The sequence below is a fragment of the Strongylocentrotus purpuratus genome, unplaced genomic scaffold (assembly GCF_000002235.5).
Source record: "Strongylocentrotus purpuratus isolate Spur 01 unplaced genomic scaffold, Spur_5.0 spur5_contig_865, whole genome shotgun sequence".
NCBI classification, from domain to species: domain Eukaryota; kingdom Metazoa; phylum Echinodermata; class Echinoidea; order Camarodonta; family Strongylocentrotidae; genus Strongylocentrotus; species Strongylocentrotus purpuratus.
The window spans coordinates 670,849-691,132 of record NW_022145574.1 but is presented as its reverse complement, the minus strand read 5'-3'; the positions used below and the strand labels follow the sequence as shown (position 1 = coordinate 691,132).

The 20,284-nt window shown below is 38.2% G+C and overlaps 3 protein-coding genes across 3 annotated transcripts; all 3 read right to left on the bottom strand.

Moving 5' to 3' along the window:
• Positions 1 to 1,463: 1,463 nt before the first annotated feature.
• Positions 1,464 to 3,033, bottom strand: LOC115919709 (adhesion G-protein coupled receptor G2-like). Its single transcript, XM_030973676.1, has 2 exons — positions 2,817 to 3,033; positions 1,464 to 2,639 (listed from the first exon to the last, which is right to left on the bottom strand). The coding sequence occupies exons 1-2, from the start codon at positions 3,027 to 3,029 to the stop codon at positions 2,070 to 2,072; spliced, it is 783 nt and encodes a 260-aa protein (XP_030829536.1). The 5' UTR covers positions 3,030 to 3,033; the 3' UTR covers positions 1,464 to 2,069.
• Positions 3,034 to 4,107: 1,074 nt separating this feature from the next.
• On the bottom strand, positions 4,108 to 6,780 carry LOC115919548 (adhesion G-protein coupled receptor G2-like). The gene is made up of 4 exons (XM_030973648.1): positions 6,379 to 6,780; positions 5,866 to 6,030; positions 5,044 to 5,159; positions 4,108 to 4,444 (listed from the first exon to the last, which is right to left on the bottom strand). Exons 1-4 carry the CDS (start codon positions 6,778 to 6,780, stop codon positions 4,108 to 4,110), a joined length of 1,020 nt encoding a protein of 339 aa, XP_030829508.1.
• Positions 6,781 to 11,371: 4,591 nt separating this feature from the next.
• Positions 11,372 to 19,608, bottom strand: LOC115919544. Its single transcript, XM_030973643.1, has 8 exons — positions 19,381 to 19,608; positions 18,901 to 18,997; positions 17,893 to 17,928; positions 16,948 to 17,073; positions 15,768 to 16,022; positions 15,083 to 15,195; positions 13,756 to 13,975; positions 11,372 to 11,421 (listed from the first exon to the last, which is right to left on the bottom strand). The coding sequence occupies exons 1-8, from the start codon at positions 19,606 to 19,608 to the stop codon at positions 11,372 to 11,374; spliced, it is 1,125 nt and encodes a 374-aa protein (XP_030829503.1).
• Positions 19,609 to 20,284: the final 676 nt, after the last annotated feature.

The window sequence follows — 20,284 nt, the reverse complement described above, 5'->3', positions numbered from 1 at the left end:
TGGCGTTCTCTCACAATGAAATCGTTCGATTCCTGGCGAAGACAATTTTTTTAAACCTTTGCAGAACAAATTAAAAAGAGGACAGCATTGGAGAACTTTGCTTTAAGCTACACAACCGTCATTGTCTAATTTCCTTTCGCATTATATGTATATATATATATATATATATAAATCGTGCCATGACTAAACATGACTAAAATGAATTGAACAAACTAATCATCGTACCATCACCATCATCATTAAACTTTTTTTGATAGGCAATGCCTTTCCTCTGACTAATACACCACAACATATCATATATAAACAATCTTCTGATCATGACTACTTCGACAAGATACATATACATTGTACATATATAATTTCGTCATTGAAATAACAATTATGAACAAATGAAAATATGCTGGGGGAATGCGGATGGGGAGGAGTTCTATGTGGTCTAATGGTTAAGGCATTGGCGTTCTAGCCAGTGACCCGGTTCGATTCCCGGCGGAGACAATCTTTTGAAACCTTTGCACACACACAAAATCAAAAAAGAGGACAGCAATGGAGAAATTTGCTTTAAGCTACACAACCATCACTGTCTATTTTCCCTTTTGCATTACATATATATATATATATATATATTATGTCATGACTTAAAATGACTTAAATGAATTAAACAAAAATCATTATCATCATTATACGTTTTTCTTAAAAATTGAAAAGACCTCTTCTTTGAGTAATACACCACAGAGTACATATAAACAAAATATTCTAATCATGAACGCTTCGACAAGGTTCATAAAAGTTGTACATACGTAATTTCGTCATTGAAATGTAATAATAAATCGAACCAATTAATAATTGAAAAATATCATCTTACCATCATCATTATCATTATACGTTTTTCTCAAAAAGTGGATAAACCTCTTCTCTGAGTAATACACCACAAAGTATCATATAAACAAAATATTCTGATCATGAACACTTCGATAAGGTTCATACAAATTGTACATACGTGATTATTTCGTCATTGAAATGTAATAATAAATCGAACCAATTAAGAATTGGAGAAAAAAAATCATCGTACCATCATCATCATCAATATACGTTTTTCTTCACTAATGGAAAGACATCTTTTCTGAGCAATACACCACAAAGTATCATACACAAAAAATGTTCTGATCATGAATACTCTGATAAGATTAAAAAAAATTGTACAGATATAATTTCTTTTTTGAAATATAATAAAGATGATAACAAATAGCAATCACCTGGTTAGCCGAATACATTGTGACTGAATGATGGTAATTGCAAAAAGCTCGGGGAAGGGGGGGGGGATTCTTTGTGGTTTAGTGGTTTAGGCATTGATGTTTACAGCCAGTGACCCTGCTCGATTCTCGGCGGAGACAATTTTCTTCAACCTTTGCAAAGAAATTTAAAAAGAGGAAAGCAATGCGGATTTTTTTGTTTGTTTTTATGAGCTTCACAATTGTCATTGCCTAACTTCCTTTTCTGTGTGGTTTAGTGGTTAAGGCATTGCCGTTCACAGCCAGTGACCCGGCTCGATTCTCGGCGGAGACAATTTTATTCAACCTTTGCAAAGAAATTCAAAAAGAGGACAGCAATGGGGAAATTTGTTTTTGTATGACAATTGTCATTGCCTAATTTCCTTTCCCATTATATATCATGTCTTAACAAAAAATGATAACAATTAATTGAAAAATACGTTTAAAAAAAAATGACCTCTTCTCTGGGTCATACACTATAAAGTATGGTAAACAAAACAATGGTATCATAATTAACAGCATCGATAAAATACATATTAATTGAAAATACATAAATTCATGATTGAAATATAATAAAGATGATAACAAATTACCACACCTGGTTGCCCGAATATGTGATGACGGTATATTGGTAATTGCAATATGATCGGGAGAGGGGAAAGGGACACAGTCGACACCCAGTCCAGTCCACCCCTCCCCTGCCTAGTATTCCATTGGAACATCATGTTCTCTTAAGACCTTATTCTTGCTTTGATATTATTGAATAAAAAGCCTCTGTGTTTGGTGCTACCCTCTGCATCCTTATATGGCAGCATCATTGTTGGTAGAAGTACCATAGTCGTTACCGTCAGTAGCTTTGCTGGAATTAGTTGAATCTAGAGTAACACTGACCGTGTCAGCATCCGTGGTGGAGAGAACACCATCACCTCTCTCAGTGACATTTGCGACAGATGCATCAAGAGGGAGACTGACCGTCACGACATCGGTGCTTGTTGCATCACGATCCGTGTCCTTCTTCTGTTCCTCGGTGAAACTCTGGATATCTTTGCTCATTGGTGGTGTGACTCCTTCCTCCACCTGGCTAACATCATAGGTCGGATTGAACCTACACATAGGGTCGGGTTTGTCGTCTTTGGTAGGCAACAAGTAATTATCCGAGGCTCCTGGACGCAATTTGCTTATCACGCCAGATGACGAGGATAGCCCCGTCGAGCTTACCACACCGCTGGAAGTGCTTGCTTCTTTCTTTAGGAACTTGTCGAAACAAGTTAGCCCCCATTTCTTACGAATGAAAGGCTTCCGGACGCAATAGAGTAGAAAGATGAACAATCCTTGGAAGGAGTTCAGGACGACGAAGATTGGCTGAGCCACCTGTTATAATAACAACAAATTTGGCATTATAAATAATAATTAGGTATATGGTATCCTCTCTCATGTTCTTCAAATACTAGACATCTACAGAGGTATTGCTGGTGTATCTAATCATTATAACATTATAGTTCTCAAGATACTTCTTACAATAGATATACACCACGCAGTTGGAATTACCTGACTGAATAACGGGATTAAAAGAAGATATCCGGTAACCCAGGTCAGACCGAGCAGGAGCAAGATGCAGATCGCGTTCTGGACGCGTTCGATAGTCTCGCGACGTTCTACCTTAGCCTCTCTTTTCACCCGACCAGCGATGTTGGCTGACCGGAGCAACTGTCGAACCACCAGGACAAAGATGACAATGTTGATGAGGAGGATGATGGACATGGGAATCAAGAGACCACCGATTCGAGCCCAGAATTGTAGAAAGCATCTATTGATAGTAAATATGCATTTTTTAAATAGACTGAATTAAGTCAATCAATAATGACTATCTTAGCGATAGTTTTTTTTAAAATGTCAATGGTCCTTGAAACATTTTAACTGAGAAAATGTCATTGTGATGATTTACCATCATCTATTTAATGGAAAGTCCAAGCGTAATTGTCCATACGCTATCAACAATATCTGAGATTTTAGTATGTATGGTGACTAAATTCGCTTAGTGGCCTTTATAAAACTTGGATCACTATACATACCCGCGAAAGTGATACTTAAATACCAATTCCAAATAAAATTGCGTACTTGCTAACTTATAAGTTACCAAAATACCAAATACCTAAAAACCAGATTAAATAATAATTAATATAAAAAAGGTTCTCATAGAGCGCTTTCCACCGAAGTCTCTGAGCGCTAAAGGCAAGCCTTGCCCTGGAATTGCATCCTACATGATCAATACAACCCCTGTGCCAGGTAAGAACCACGATAACGTACATAAATATAATTTTACTGAATCCGAAATTTGAAGATCATAAAGTATAACTAATGCTATGCAATCCAATATTCCAACTAAACTTTCAAACGTTACCACTTACAGATCATCATGAGCATAAGAGTCTCTAGCAATAGCTCCAGTAAGAACCACGATAAGTACAGGAATTCCTGTAATGACATACGTGTATGAGGAAATACAATTGTTTTAGTAATCCAAAATAAGCCTACATTAGTCGTGGGCCAAGCTCTATCTTTTCCCCGTTTTTTGTATAGGCCTACTTATGTTATTCTTCTGCTGTCCAGCTCACAATTTTTTTAACACGGTCATGGCGGCACTATACTACTTTTTTAAAAAGATAAAGATATCTCGATTGTTATACTATCCGGGTTTTCTTTGTACAAATCACATGCCATGTCGAATGTCGTTAAATAATGGTTATAACGAAAGAATTACACATAAATGGCAACATTTACGAATTCATGTGCACTGTTGGACTATAATCCGTTTGCAAAACCATGCATACACTTCATGTTAATAGTAAGCAATATTCCCATTAAAAAGATATAATGAATCAAATATCGTACCCCATGCAGCTAAGGAAGCCTTGATCATGAAATTCTGGATGTAGGTGTTAAAGATCTTCACGATAATGAGGTAGGTATTGTACCCTTCCACACCCATCCATGCAATAGAGGACAAAACGAAGAAGTGAACTAGGGCCGTCAGAAACCCACAGGGTCCAGCTTGGACCTCACGATAATCTCTGGTTGAATCGAGAGAGATCATGATGACAAATGTCGTGTAGAGACATAGCAATGTCAGACACAGACAGATGAAGATCTTGTTAGCCTGTTTGGTCCTCAAATCCCTATCAAGATTGGAACATTAAAATAAGGTTAGGAAAGCGTCGAAGCAATATTGTACCACACATGTACAAGTTTACCATCACCTGATTGGCAACACATTAACAAAAACGCCAAACAAGAAGAAAACGAAATAAAATCGAGGGGAAATGTTTGTAAATTGAGGAGATCACGTGGTTGTGCTTTACTTTTATACATGTATCTCTTTTAACACTGGACACAACCATCAGAATGGCCACGCGTGTTGAATATAAAATTATCTGAGTGTAACTATTTTAGGACGGTATCAAATGGGAGAATAGTACGCCAAAGATGTTCGAAATTAATATGCTTTTTATTCTCTGCAAACCGCACACCAAACGGCAGATGGTTTGCTTTACGAAGTTAATAGAGTATCAATGTAGAATATATTGATATGCTACAAACAAATGATTACTAATTGCAACCTATTTATGACTCTCGTCACACCATCCCTTCATCACCAAGCAAATTAATTCAAAAGCTTCCAAATAAAGTTGAAAATAAAACGACCAGAGACTAATTACACATTCTGTCTCATTTGTGTTACATTAATGATTGCATTATTTCTTCTTAATGGGCTCACTTGTTCCACAGGTAGGTTGCCAATGTGACAAGAAGACTGAAGATAGAAATACAGCATCCAATGTAAGTCAGGATGTTGTACGCCTCGATTAATGAACCCTCCTGTCCATGGATATCCTGTAACATGAAAGAAAATTGAGCCCAAACTGAAACATCTACTTCGAATGCTCAAATAAAACTGATTATTTTACGATTATCTCTCATAAAGTCTATGTGTCGTTAATTGAAAACTGAGAAATCTGGGGTTCATTATAATAGAAAGTGGTGACACCTCGTATTACTAATGGAAACAAAATAATATCACTTTACTACCTTTCACTCGAGACACCACACCTTCAAACTTGTTTTGATCTCAAGAGTGAAAATATTATTCATACCCAATTGAAGACCAGCATTACAGTGTGCTAATTATTATAAAAAAATCATCTATAAAAAGTTAATTATTATACATCTTACGAAAGAGTGTTTTATCACAAATCGTTTGGCATCATTTTTTGTGGCATGTGTTTATGCTTGGATGCACAGGAGGCGTTGTTTGCGAAAGTGCAAAAATCGACTTGCGCCAAAGTTGCTTACGTGATGTTTAAAAAAAACAATTGGGATTTGGGTATTAATTCGGTCTTTGCAGATCCAAATAACATCCCTAACAAAATTAAGCATGCCACACATATCAAATATCGAATATATAATATCAACGAACATTTTGTGCGCGCGCGCGTGTGTGTGTGTGTGTGTGTGTGACTTTGCGTGTGACCATATGCAATGCATTTCATTTGATACATTCAACTCATTCTCTCACTCCACTAATCCGCTTTTCACTGACCATTATAACAGCGAAGTTGGTAAGATGATCACACGCACAGCGCACGATCTCCTCATCAGAGCGATCATCGGATGATGTGATTCCAGAAACAAGAACACATCCATCTTGGGACCAATCTTCCTGCTCCTCATCCCAGAATGAACACATGGGATTCACGTATCCAGACTATAACAACAAACGTAAGACCCATAATAGAGTTAGTTAAAAAGACATAAAGGAAGAATTAATGACAACTTTGATTGGTTTAGTTTAAAGCCCATTTGTCATGAGGGGAATCAAACACAGGAGTAAAAAGAAAAAAGAGAAAATAGATTGCTATACATATAATGTTTACATTTCCCCCTATATATAAATATATATATATATAAATATATATATATATATATATATACATATATATATATATATGTCTAAAATGTAATTATCTATAAATACTGCTAATGGCAGATTACAAAATAATAAGTGTACTTTGTTAAACAATTTTATAATGACATTTATTGTAATAGGTCTTACCATTATTGTAGTGAAGGTAAAGTTGATGAACTCGGTCAATGCTGCAACTTTCCCTCTTCCAATACTGAGAGAAATCACGGGAGAGTTAGCCGATCGATTGAAGTCTTCATTAGCTGCACTGAATGTGCGCAATGATTTAGAAATAAACAGGGATGGAGTTGAAAATACATTGAAGTTGACCCGGACATATTCACCACTGCCATTCGACGGCGATCCTGAGAGTGGGGCCGTGGACGAAATGACGGATGCAACTGAAGGTGGAATGTTCACCTGAGCGATGATGCCTGGTCTTGTAGCAATGACGTCATCGCGGTCATCTTGGGTCGGAGCATCGATGGTAATATTGGCCTTGGTCAGGTCTGAAGGACTGGATCCAGCTAGCGAAAGCACAAGACCACGCATTATGTCGTCAGCAGGTACACTCTGGACCTGTTATGTGAATTTGGATTTTAATTATTATTACTATCATTATTATTATTATTATTCGTATTATCATAATCATCATCATCATTATTTCTAATATTACTATCATTAAAATTATGATTATTAATGTATTATAATTCGGTTGTATTTACAAAAATATCAATATTACTATTTTATTATTGTAATTATTATTAAAAATGGGGAACTGGGAGAAGAAACCTTCGCTTTGAACTATTCTCCCTTGACAAATTCGTTAAAGCAGATCAGTTGAGGTGTTCAAAAGTAATCTAAAATCATTTATATTTGGATTGGAATATAATTAATCATTCCCTTTTATTTCATTTGTCAGTATTTGTATGAAATCCAAATGTTTTTATTTGATTTCTCCTTCGCAATGGCGCATTACAAATCGAATATTATCATCATCATCATCATTATTATTAATATTATTTGTATTATTGTCAATACTATAATTAATAACCTATTTCATTAATATTATTTTAATTATTTTTCTATTAGATCAATTGTTATCATTATTGTCATCATTATTATTGTCATCATTATTATTATTATTTTTATTATTATCGTTATCGTTGATGATTGAAAATGAAACGATTGCAACCATGCACATAAGTTCAAGTAAGGCATCCCACAAATTCAAAATATGAAGAATCATGCACACATAAATGCACAAATAATAATGTTGTTTGGCAGATCTACACAACTGCATGAACAAAAATGGTGAAAGTGTCGCGCCTTGTTGGACACCAGATTGAATGGGACCACAATAGATAAATGGCATTGTCAGGTTTTTAAACCAAATATTTATTTTAAATATGCATGCAAACAATTATACAACTTGGAAGTTAACTTTTATATTAAGTATACTGGAGGATTTCAAATGATTTTCTCGTAGCCTATGATATAAATATAAAATCACCTGTACGGCTATATTTGGTTGCTGAATGAGGAGCATCCCACCATCGGCAACATCAGCACGACTGATTTGTTCCTCAAAAGCCTGGACAAATTTACTTATTGCCCCATCTTCTGCCTCTGCGGCTTCAAGTTCCTCTGTTTCTACCTGAGCTATATTGCTCACAATACTCGTTATAGAGTTTGTTACCTTTCAATTCAAACACAAAGGATGAAAATGGTTTATTCTATAGTAGGATAAATTTGCCAAATCTCGGAAATGAAACTGAATGACGATAGGATATTAAATAATTAAATAACATGAAAGCCTTAGCACAGCTGTTCTTTTAAAGTCGTTACACAACTTCTGGATGAAGCAACTGCCAAGGTGTCAACATGATATGAAAGGGTAGTGAGAGACCTACATCTGTCATAGAACGAATAAGATATTATACCAAAAAAAAAAAGTCTGATACGGGGCAAGGATTTAGTAAATTCTTAATTCACAGTAGTTTAGCTTTAAGGCGTCCATTATTATTAAATTCGATTATGATATTTACCGCTTTCACATCTATGGCAATTTAACACATGTACCAAAAGGAAGGCTCCAATTTGTTTACCATTAGATGATTATCAGAACAAAATAAAATAATTGAATTCATATTCATGTTCAATATAATTGGTCTGGCATCGTGCAGAATACCTCTTCACTAGTAAGATTTTGCTGCACAATGTTTGATGTTATTTCTGCCACAAACGTGATGTCATCTGATGTGATATCTTCGATGTTGGAAGTAACAGACGATACTTGCTGGCTCACTTTACCTGCGTTTTCTTCATCTACGATTACCTAAATTTGAGAGGAAAATATCATTGCAGCATGTTTATATTGAGTGATATGACTTTCTCTCCTTTACCCTAATGAAGCCGAGGTATTTCAAGGATTTCTAATATCGGGGGGGGGGGGGGAGGGGGCATTATGACAGGGGCTGCTTGAGCAGGGGGCGATGGGGGGGGGGGCATTTCGTGACAAAATATTTAGAGGGGCATAAGCGGGGGGGGGGGGGGTAATGAGCACCTTTTTGTTTTACTAAGTACCCCCTTTCCCCCTTGAGGAAGAAAACAAAGGGAAGAAAAATGGAGAGGAAAATTGATACACATATTGAATTAGTATAATGAACATCATGGCAACAAAACTTTTTCATCATTTAGCTTCGTTCATTATTTTTCGCAAAATTTTCAAAACTTACCTACTTTGCAGTTTTACAGTATTAAAATGGTTGGGAAATAAGTTGTTTGGAATATTTAAACACTTCAACGGATGAAGTACATGGTTTGTTTAAAATTAAAATCAAGTAAAAAAACACATTAATTGTCATAATTATCAAATAATAATCGTCTTTTTAAAATGTTCTGGGTATAAAACATTACAAGTTTTCTATTGTTTTTTATGTAGGATGAACCAAGGATGGGTCTCACTTAGTGGAATAGGAGTGTAAACCTTCTTAAAAATGACAAAGATCAAGTGATTTTGAAATGATTATTGATTCATCGACAGGCTAACACACTAGCAAATGGAGAAAATGCACATTTTGATTGACATATGATCAATAATTGTAAGTTGACACCCCTACCGTTGGTCCGAATTGCACAAATTTGGTATCAAAATGTGCGGGGGAATTGACAGAAAAGGAAAAAAACATGGATTTGAAAATTAAAGGGGTTAAGACGCAGCGCAAAACATTCTTACTCATTAGGGTTAAGGTAACATAAAATTAGCGAACATGTTTCCCTTGAAATCACAATTGATCAGGTTTTCATGATCAGTGGCATGTCAAATATACTAAAAACAATTGCATTACATATGAGGGTTCTTAAAACAAGTCTCTTCTTAATGGTTGAAATTTGAAAAGAAAATTCCAAAAACCTGTGCAATTTCGATGAGAATATCTGTGACATTTCTAAATGGTCCGCAATTATCCACAGGTTGCCACTGGCTCTGGGTAATACCATCGCCGATACACAGAGCCCGTCCAATCGGTTCATTAACTGTTCGGTATAAAAATGAAAATACACATATATTTATTATATCAAAAGCACACTGGCAAACAATTATTACCAGATACAATAAAGAAGGGGACATACTAATGAAGTAAAGAAATTCCGTCTATGATTAAAATTTCCTCAAGTAATTCATGACTCTGGAACTTTTCAAAACATTCAACTACACTTGCGGATCTTGAATATTATTGTGGTCGGAGGGCTGGGGGTTTCGGATTCCTGCATTCATTGTATACGTGACCCTCGCTTTAATTCATGTATTGATTTCATGAACACAGTTTAGGGGCTTGAATATCTATGAGGAGGGGCTTTTAGACCCTAAGCCCCTATCTTGATTCGCTAGTGTTCAATAATGGAGTAAAAACAAATTACATCGGTTGAAAATCGTGATATTAAAGCTACTTTTGAATTGATATTGCGATCTAATGAGTCATTCTCGATCGCGCAGTTGCCATTCATTAAAGGGAGTGTATCATGGCAAATACTGGTTAACGCCGTCTACGTCTTTTTTGGACAACTGCACGTAAACGAATGTACTTGATTAACTGGGTCAGCGCGCTAGCGTTCGCGAAACAGACCGAAGTTTTCCCCACGCTTCGGTTTCGCGTACGTTGCACGCATGTGGTGAATACTGCGGTCGCTTCGTCCGTAGTCGTATTATACCCGATTGGGCCCGCGCCATATCTGAACAAGCTAATAGGGAAATTATCATATTGATCGTACGCTTCCCCAAATTAAAGATGAACGAAAGACCCTCAAAACAAACCTTGAGTAGTGTTGAATGGACACATTCCTGTTGAATTTGCCCATGTTCCGTTTTCACCCACCGGAAATTCGACTTTTTCAAAGCGAGGAGATATCCAGGAGATATTTTGGCAAATAGCTACACAAAAAGAGTGAACACAAATTATTTAAAAAAGATCTCTAACAAACTTCAACTCTATGTTTGTTTATTTGATTTAAAGTGAATTGCTGCAAATCGTGCAGGTATTCTTTACAAGAAATGGCCTAGGCTAAGGAACAGTAAGGAACAGTGGCGTACGCAGGATTTTTTCAAGGGGGGGGGGGGGGGGGGGGGTTAACATTTTGTAATCGGGCCGAAAATTTCACAACTACTCAGCCAGCCGCCGAATAAGCGGGGGAGGGGGGGGGGGGGTAAGAGGACACTATTTTATTCATTTTTTTGTCTCGAAATTTGAAAAATTGACATTTTTCTTCGTTTGGGGGGGGGGGGGGGGGGAGGGGGTAAGGTCACCTTTTTTAGGTCAGCCATGGGCATGATTTTTTATTTATTTTTTATAATTAAAAAAACAACAACAAATAAACAAACAAAAAATCTAAGGGTGGGGGTGGGGAAGGGGGTTTTTAGGGGGGGGGGGGGGTTTCCTACAAAATACACACTGACAAATACCAAAGGGGGGGGGGTTCAACCCCCCCCCCCCCCGTGCGTACGCGCCTGCTAAGGAAGTTTAAACATGCAGTAAGGCCAATGCGCCATAATTTAGACAGATAGGTGAGAAGGCGAATTGCCAGAATTTGTCAATGCGCAATATGTTAAAGTTGAGAAAGCGAGAAGGAGTGTATCAACAACCTGCTAAGGCTTCTTGTTTAAGCCGAGAATGCGAGACTTGTCGAACTTGTCGTCTGAAAGAAGGCGTCTAAGCCATGTTTAGCAACTCGTCTTCTTGTCTTCTCAACCTTCGTGACTTTTATCTAATAGTCTTCAACCATTTTCGTCTAAAACATGATCCGGGCCTTAACGACTTTGACAACTAGCTTTCCCGCCTTCTAGGCCCTTACAAGGTGCTTTGGCGAGTTAAATAGGTCGTATTCTCTCTGCACGTTGAAGCTTTCGTATACAATGCAGAGAACTTTGATCACTATAAATAAAAATACAAATTATTTAAAGAAGTACTTTAAAATGAAGGGCCAACAGGCCGCAGAAACAGACAACACCCGCGCAAAAATAAACACATACACACCCACCCACACATACGGAGTCGTACACGTGTGTAAATATACCAATGTATATACATTTATATATATTTATATATCCTTTACGTCAAGGGTGTCGATTTGTATCCGTGGTTGGGGGGGGGGGGGATGATAGGTGCCAAAATATTTTCGGCAATGGATCAAAGCAACCAAGGATACAAGCGTGTGGCAGGCTGCACCCCCTCCCTTCCAAGTCCCACATGGGCTTGATACCTGGATTATTATCCTCTCAAGCGCGTATCCAGGATTTTATTTTAGGGGGGCGTTAGTGAGCACGCGAAGCGCGGAAGTTTGGATGTTTCATTAAATCATTAAAGAAAGAAGACGATTCGTTGTCGTTGTACCGTTCTCGACTCTTAATCCTTGTGTGAATTCAGCCCCCCCCCCTCCCGCGCGAAGCGCGGAAGCTTTGACGTTTCATTATATTATTAGAGAAAGAAGACGATTCGTTGAACCGTTTTCGACTCTTAATCCTTGTTTGGATCAAGTACTCCTTCTTCCGCGCGCAGCGCGGACGCTCTCACGTTTTATTAAATTATTAAAGAAAGAAGACGATTCGTTGTCGGTGAACCGTTCTCGACTCTTAATCCTTGTCTGAATTCAGTTCCCCCTCCCCTTCCCGCGCGAAGCGCGGAAGCTTTGACATTTCATTATATTGTTAGAGAAAGAAGACGATTCGTCGTACCGTTCTCGACTCTTAATCCTTGTCTGAATTTAGTTCCCGCGCGAAGTGCGGAAGCTTTGACGTTTCATTGAATTATTAAAGAAAGAAGACGATTCGTTGTACCGTTCTCGACTCTTAATCCTTGTCTAAACCTTTTTGACGTTTCATTACATTATTAGAGAAACGAGACGATTCGTTCTCGACTCTTGATCCTTTTTCTTCCTACGTCCTCTTCCTTTCTTCTTTCTCTCTGTCTCTTTTTTTTAGGGGGGGGGGGTGGGGGGGGGGACCTCCCCCGCTCCTGGCTCGCGCCTGTATCCTCTCTGTCTTTCATTATTCCTCTCTCCCACTCTCTACTTTTTTTTGCACTTTTGCGCTTCGCGCTTAACATTTAGCTCGTTGCTTTTTAACGCTGCGGCTTTGCATTTGGCGCACTGCATTTCTATGATGCTGTTGATTGAATAAATTGAATAAATCCATCATTTCCTGATGAAACCGTACGAGCGAGTATTCAATTTATTCTTGTCTCATATACGGTTGTCTCATTTACTTCGTTTTATATGTATATATGTATTAAGAACATGAGATAGCAAAATGTGTATATGGAATTATGGATGGTCATCTTGCGAGTAATAACCATTAACTACTCTCATCGGGCTCTCATCATTAATTTCTCTTCATTTGTTTTTGTGATGGTGAATTATTGGGGGGATGATTGTACAGGCCATCCCCCCCCCACCTGAAATATTTGGGGGGGGGGGGGATATATCCCCCATCCCCCCCCCCCGGGGATCGACACTTATGCTTTACGTCGTGTAGTGAACAAATTGTTCATTAAATAGACATGGTCATTAGCAGGATATTTTCGTGTCCTGTGAACGATTGAACAAAAAAAGTAATGCCCTCTACGTACGTGTGAAGGCATGTAGAGGAAACCGACAAGAAACAAATAGTTACTCACTAGTCATTAGTAATATTGGTTGTATTGTTTTTAATTGACGGTTAGGGTGAGGGTTGCGGTTACGGTTTAGGGCTTGGTTAGGGTAAAGGTATCTTGCGTTTTTAAAATTACCTAGCGTACCGATGCCACACGTCCAGTTAAGTGGCGAATTCGGCATATCCCAATCCACTCCCCTTCGGAAGCCAAGTTTAAACAAATGCTTGCAATGAGTGGTATCACGAAGGCGGGACAAAACAAAATGATGACCCCTGGTTTTTCGCGTCACCTACCTGTCATCCCATCAATCTAAGGATACCCCACGTCCTTATACACAATAAATTGACTTTCACAACTACATGTATATGAATGAATTTTGTACCGTTATCTTGAACTGAAATGGTGTTTGAATCGAGAAAACCATCCGATTCATTGGCTAGACTGTCAAGAGATAGACCAATAAGATCTTGTGTCTCCGTTGCCGTCATATTAGTCCGCTCGATGTAGATATTCATGTCAGCTTTGACGCTTCCTGGTCTTAGGGCTCTGCATACAACTGATAGACTCTTTAAACCAGAACTGGTTCGGACGCCTTGCTCCACCTTTATACAGATACAAAATAACAAATATAAAAGATAACACGTTTAATAGATATTTCCCCTTCTAAGACTGATACTCTTTTGTAACTCATTAAAGAATACGTCATAACCGTAAACCCTTCGCATGCAACATTGTGTCCATACTGTATTCATAAGAATATACTTATGATAGAATTGCATTTTTGAAAAAACTTGTAGAACTGAATGAAAGTATCTGTAGCGTAAGTGTAAAAAAGGTAATGTGAAAGAACTGAGATGACCGTTTAAATGTTTGAACGGCTTTTGCTAGGATATATTAATACATGTATATTATTAAGTTTTTATAATGATGGAAAAAAGTTGAGTACTTGTAAAGGTGAGAAATAACTTGTGAGCTTACTCGTTCTGTTGTTTCAGTTTGGACATATTGGAAGAATGTTATAGACCAAAGTGTTCCCTGAGAATAATGGTTCCCATGGTATAAAAGCCATCATATTCGAAATCAAGGCGAAAGCAAGATGTGTCCCACGCATTCCTGACCAAATTACCTGAACGTCGTTAAAGAGCATCACGGACTCAAGCCTGGTCGCACAAACAAAACATGTACTAAAGTGACTAGTCGTATATGAACCTTGTGGGTTTAAACTTACAGCTTATTCAAAAATTGTCTGAAGCAAGTTTTGTCATAATCGAATAAACAAATGCAAAATTATTTGTCACGAAAGAGCTCACAGAATTAGCTTTGACCTTAGAATGTGACCCTCGACAGCACTATAATGGGAAGGTCCCCTAAATGCATATCTTCCTCAAGTTTGTTCACAATAGCATTAATAGTTGCTGATTTATTCGTCACAAGAGAGTCCATGTTTGCAGGTAAGCGGAGGAAGAAGGCCTTCTGGATGCTTTACTCTTGTCTCAACCATGAGAAGAGCTGAGAATGTGTATGCCATATGTACGAGCAAACAGCCTTTACCAAATCCCTGCTAGGAAACTTGTTGCACAACGTACTCGGACTCTTTAATTCAATTGTCTATTCTAAACCCAAAACAATATTAGGCCAACCCTGCAGAATATCACAAGAGCGGAATAGGCCTTTTTGATACGCACCAATTACTTTTAGGATATACTTACATAGGTGCTGATGTTGAGCGCCGTTTCTTTATAGAGTTTAGACGTTTGGTCATGAAGCTCATCGCTGAATGGAATGGCAAATCTAGCGTTCAAAACTATTATATTGGTCAGATCTGAAAATGCAAACATACGTATCGAGAATCAGTGACACAGATTCAGGGGAGGGCACAGAGGAACGCCCCCCCCCCCCCGAGCCAGAGGAAAGGGGGGGGGGGGAATTCTCCTGATGAAGAGGGCTTATAGCAAACAAAAAATACCCAAATACAAGTAACTTAAACATAACTTTAAGAAAATGTCTTTAAAAACGAATTCGATATTAAATCCGTATTTGTATGAGAGCATTTCTCTCATACTGAACACATAATGTACCCAGTATAATCACGATCGTTTTGTTTTACGCGCTTGTATGTCTCAATTGCGATCTAATTTTTGTTGTAGTTATTTCTTACTTTCACGCGTAGCATTAAACATAACATTAATATCTTAAAACTTAAAAGAAATTCATTTTCTGTATATATATTTTTTTCCTATAGAAGTTTGATTAAAGGTAATACAAAGTTTTGAGAAATTTTGAAAATTGGGTGGATCGTGATTCTTACAATGTTAATATATTTGGATGCCCCTGTGGATGTATTATAAGCACTAGACAATTTTGTATGTGGTTTATTTCAAGCAAAGATTTTACCTTTGACATATACAGATGCTCGCATCGTGTCTAAAGTTTCTTCATTTCTCCCCGAGCCTCGGCAGAAGTAATACCCGATGTCACTTGGAGTGACAGACATGATTATCAAAGGATTCTGATTTCCACTGTTAGGCAAAAGGACATCATCTTTGTACCAGTGGTATCGCTTGGCATTGTTGAAACTACATGTCAGCTCCACATAAGCATTGGTGTTGACTATCTGGCTTGACGGATGGACAGAAACCTCCAAAGGAACTGTATTCGAGGTAGGAATTAGAAAATATGACGGCGAATGAAGTAATTTTGTTTTCAATATTGATGATGATAAAGATGGTTAAAAAAATAATAAAAGTAATGATGATGATAATTATAAGTTAGAGAAGGAGAAGAAGAGGGATGATAATTTCCCCCCAAAAAACAGTGAGATCAATTATGATCACAATAAAACCACGACTAATGATAATAATAGAAATTGAAATAATACTAATACTCTACTACCAATACTATTCATAAAAATGATGATAATAACAGTTACATATATATATACGTAAATACCAAGGGGGTGGTAAAGGCACCTACAAAATACTATTATGATTCCTACACTGGCTAGCCTAGCTGCCCTAAGGCCCTGAAAGCATTCAAGGAATAAATTCCTAACAAAGTGATAGTGACAAATGCCTCGTCAAAAGACAGTGGTGCTGTCCTGAACCGCAATCCATGTGATCTCAAGGAGGTAGTATAAGCTCATTGGTGATCCTAAGTCCGGTGATTAGATTTAATTCATATAATAAGCAAGTAATATTTTGTTTACACTTTTTATGAAATCTTTTAGGGTAAGGGTTAGGGTTAGGATAAGGTTTAGCATTAGGGTTAGGGTATGCAATAAATCCCCCCTTTACAAAAATCCTGCAACAACAGATAAATACCCCCCCCCCCCCAGAAAAGGGAAGTATTTTGATATTTTTATTTTATATCCAGATATGATGAAAAGACATTCGATTTACTTATTCAGAAATGAAAAGGTTTCGTTGCCATTTAAGAGGGTAAAACATTGTGTAAAAACATCGCCTTTCCAAATTTTGATTCTTATTCACCCGTCTTTCGAAACGATGTGAATCATGGATTTGCAAAACGTAATTTCTGTAAGATGCATACAAGTAAATCGAAACATATGACTTACGAGTTGGTTCATCACAATGGATCCCCTCATAATGATCTTGGCATTCACATTCGTACTGCCCTTGTCCACTAGGACGACAGACACCATTGACGCACGGGTTTCGTTGGGTGCAAGGATCAGCGATACCTGTCAAAAGTTAATTTTAGTAAAATTGTAGTAGCATAGAACTTACGGATGAATGCTTGCAGTTTTATCCTCAGTTTCCTGGTTACCAGTGTCTAGACATAATGTTATGGTGTGTTTACTTTTATGAAGGGTTACTCTCAAAGAAGAAAAACATGTTAAGACGCAACCATTGACAACAGCTTTTGAGCTCTCAACGAAAGTGACGTGCGAAAAACTCGAGATAACTATTTTCCCATAGTTCATTTTTGTTAGAGGCTCATAATTCCGAAACGAAAATTACTCATAACTGAAGGTTCGTTATTCTTAAAATTAAATAGGGTTTATTCAACCCAGAAGATTCGTAATTCCGAAAATTATACAAGGTTCATAATTATGAAAATTAAATGTGATTCAATGCTGCGAAGGTTCGTAATACTATAGACGGGCTTTAACAGACGAGATTGGGTTCTAATTTAATTTGGAATTATGAACCTTCGGAAATATGGACTCTGTTTAATTTTTTTTGCAATAACGAATCCTATAAAAACTTCAGAATGATGAACTCTTTTCCATTTCCAGAGTTTTAGAAAATTGGAAAAATGCCATGTTTACCAAAATAACGCATTTCGCTGGAGTTTATATATGTGTATGTGAATAGTATATATTTACATAAAAAGGTTCATACTTTTGACGTGTCATTGTATGTGTCTTTGTATAGTGAAAATGGCTTCCTAAATTCCCATTCGATTTAGGTGTACCGCTTACTTATTTCACAGTTCGGGCCGAGAAATAGATCCATGCAAATACAATGGTAACCGATTTTATTTTGCTGACAAGTACCTCCATTTAGACAGGGTGTTGGGAGACATGCGTTCCCTGAACACAGAAAAGAGAGCAATGTTAAGAGTTAGAAATGGAAGTAATCATCATGGGAATTATTCCAGAGATCCACGTGGTTGTTCATTATATTTGAATTTATTGGTGAAAATGCGGTTCAACAAAATGTTATTGGATTAAAAAAGAACTACAAGTCAAAAAAAAAGTTTACACCTAAAACATGATTTCATAATTCATCTATAAACATTAAATTATTATACATCTTAAGAAGAAGTGTTTTATCCAAAATCATGTAGTATCATTTGTGTGTGGAATATGTTCACGCTTGGATAAACAGGAGGAATTGTTTGCGAGAGAGCAAAGTTGCTTATGTGATGTTTGAATAAAACACTTGGGATTTGGGTATTAATTTGGTTATTACAAATCCAAAGACCAAAAATTAATCACGCCCGTATCAAATATCAAGCATTTGTGTGCACGTGGGTGTGCGTTACTTTGCTTCTGATATTTTGCGCCGACTGAGCCAGCCGCTGAATAACCGGGTTGAGGTGGGGGTAAAACGCTTTTTTTTCTTTTCTTTTTTTGAAGTATGTTGAAAATGTATTCGAATTATGCTAAAAAAAGCTCAAATTATGCCAGAATTTTGCTAAAAACAGCCAAATTATGCTAAAGGGTCAAAATAATGCTTCGTTTCCACTATGTTTCTCGGCGGCCACGGCAGCCCCGTTTGCCCGAAACGTTGTGCGCCGTGGGATCTAGGCCAATTTTATTTCTGGATTCAAGTTTTGTTAGGTCTTGCCAAGTTTTCTCACGGTCTACCACGGTATCCATGAGGGGCCGTGGGGAAAGGAGATGCTGAGTCCCGGAGGCTCCAAGGCGCACTACAGTTCGGCCCGCGTTTTACCACGGATGCCAGAACGTTCCCTTTCGGCCCGTCACGTTTTGTTGGGGTCCCTCACGTTTCTCAAGTTCTGATCAAGGTCCGACACGTTTTTCACGTTCTGTCAAGGCCTTCTAGGGATAAAACGTGGACGCCGGGCAGCTTTGGAGCACGTTTGTGCCCACGGTACGAAAAGAAGTCCTCCGAAACAAAAGCAATCATTTTATCCTGACATTTCAACGAGACAACATCATAAATGCACAAGATGAAGAAGATTTATTATGCGCATGTTTGCTGGGTGCATACATCAGGTCTTGGCATCAGCAACAAGAAGGCTATCATCAGTTGCAGAGATGGAAGGCCTGGGCCCTGTTTCATAAAACTTGATATCAATAACAAGTTACAAGGTACTGTAATTATAAGCTACTGAGATCATGGCTGAGATCAAATTTGTCATAGAAATTTAGCAGTTGTTATATGTGTTTTATGAAACGGGCCCCAGAGTGTAGCAGGCAGGAAGAAGGCGGATGAGAAGGTCAAGATCCATGTGAGTGCGCGCAAAGGGTTATAGGAAGACAGCAGCATTTGGGTCACTATTCATCATTTCTCACTTGGGAGCTCCCCACCGAAGATGTCAACGCCTCCCAGAAGTATCTGAGGATGCCTCCAGAGCTCTTCGACGAGATCCTGGGAAGAGTAACACCAGCCATCAAGAGAAAAGACACACAGTTCCGCTTTGCGCTCCTTCTAGCAGGTGCTTCTTCTTCAACCTCCTCCGCCTCCGGTTCAGGTTCCAGTTCAGGGACCGGGTCAGCAGCATCAGCACGCTTTCTCATCATCTGGCGACGGTGAACGGCGAGGATCTTCAGGCTGCCAATGCCCCTCTACTGGTGGTGGTGCAGGACTGGGGAGGGGGGGGGGGGCTTCGTACGTCTTGGCTTCTTCGCTGGCATAGCTTGGCCTTCTTTTTTCAAAGCTTGGTCTTCTATCTCTCCGTATTGTAGATGCAGTAATGTGTCGTCGATTGCTCAGACTCGAATAAAGTTCCCCTGCCGGGCCCAGATTTTTTATTTACTCCCTCCCAGGCATGGAGCGCCGTGTCAGAGAGTAGTAGAACGCAATAGGGTGTCTAGTTTTAAACCCCAAACGAAATTTGAACTAACCTGTTGTTGTGCCGGGTGTGGTACCTAGTGTGGTTCCCGGTGTAGATCCTGGTGTTGTTTCAGGGGTTGTATTCGGTGTTGTACCTGGTGTGGTTCTAGGTGTTGTAGCTGGTGTTGTTCCAGGTGTAGTAGCTTGCGTTGTACCCGGTGTTCTACCTGGGGTTTCTCCTGGTGTTGTTTGAGGTGGTGTTTGAGCAGGTGTACTGGGAAAAACTAGGAACAATGAAATGCATTCCATTTCGTAATAATTTAACTAAATAAATTTGTGTAGAATATGACAAATCAAGGATCAAATAACACATTTCCAAATAATTAAATAAAAATTTCCGTTAACTTTGGTCACTCCATCATA

Excerpts from the sequence above, each read along its gene's own strand:
- LOC115919548 (XM_030973648.1), bottom strand. The coding sequence starts at position 6,780 with ATGCGTGGTCTTGTGCTTTCGCTAGCTGGATCCAGTCCTTCAGACCTG. Across the intron at positions 5,160-5,865 it reads CCAACTTCGCTGTTATAATG|GATATCCATGGACAGGAGGG; the intron begins GTCAGTGAAAAG and ends TTCATGTTACAG. Across the intron at positions 4,445-5,043 it reads GCAACCTACCTGTGGAACAA|GGATTTGAGGACCAAACAGG; the intron begins GTGAGCCCATTA and ends CAATCTTGATAG.
- LOC115919544 (XM_030973643.1), bottom strand. The coding sequence starts at position 19,608 with ATGATGAGAAAGCGTGCTGATGCTGCTGACCCGGTCCCTGAACTGGAA. Across the intron at positions 17,074-17,892 it reads AACACCCTGTCTAAATGGAG|GTATCGCTGATCCTTGCACC; the intron begins GTACTTGTCAGC and ends AACTTTTGACAG. Across the intron at positions 13,976-15,082 it reads CGCTCAACATCAGCACCTAT|GTGGAGCAAGGCGTCCGAAC; the intron begins GTAAGTATATCC and ends ATCTGTATAAAG.
- LOC115919709 (XM_030973676.1), bottom strand. The coding sequence starts at position 3,029 with ATGTCCATCATCCTCCTCATCAACATTGTCATCTTTGTCCTGGTGGTT. Across the intron at positions 2,640-2,816 it reads TAATCCCGTTATTCAGTCAG|GTGGCTCAGCCAATCTTCGT; the intron begins GTAATTCCAACT and ends TTATTATAACAG.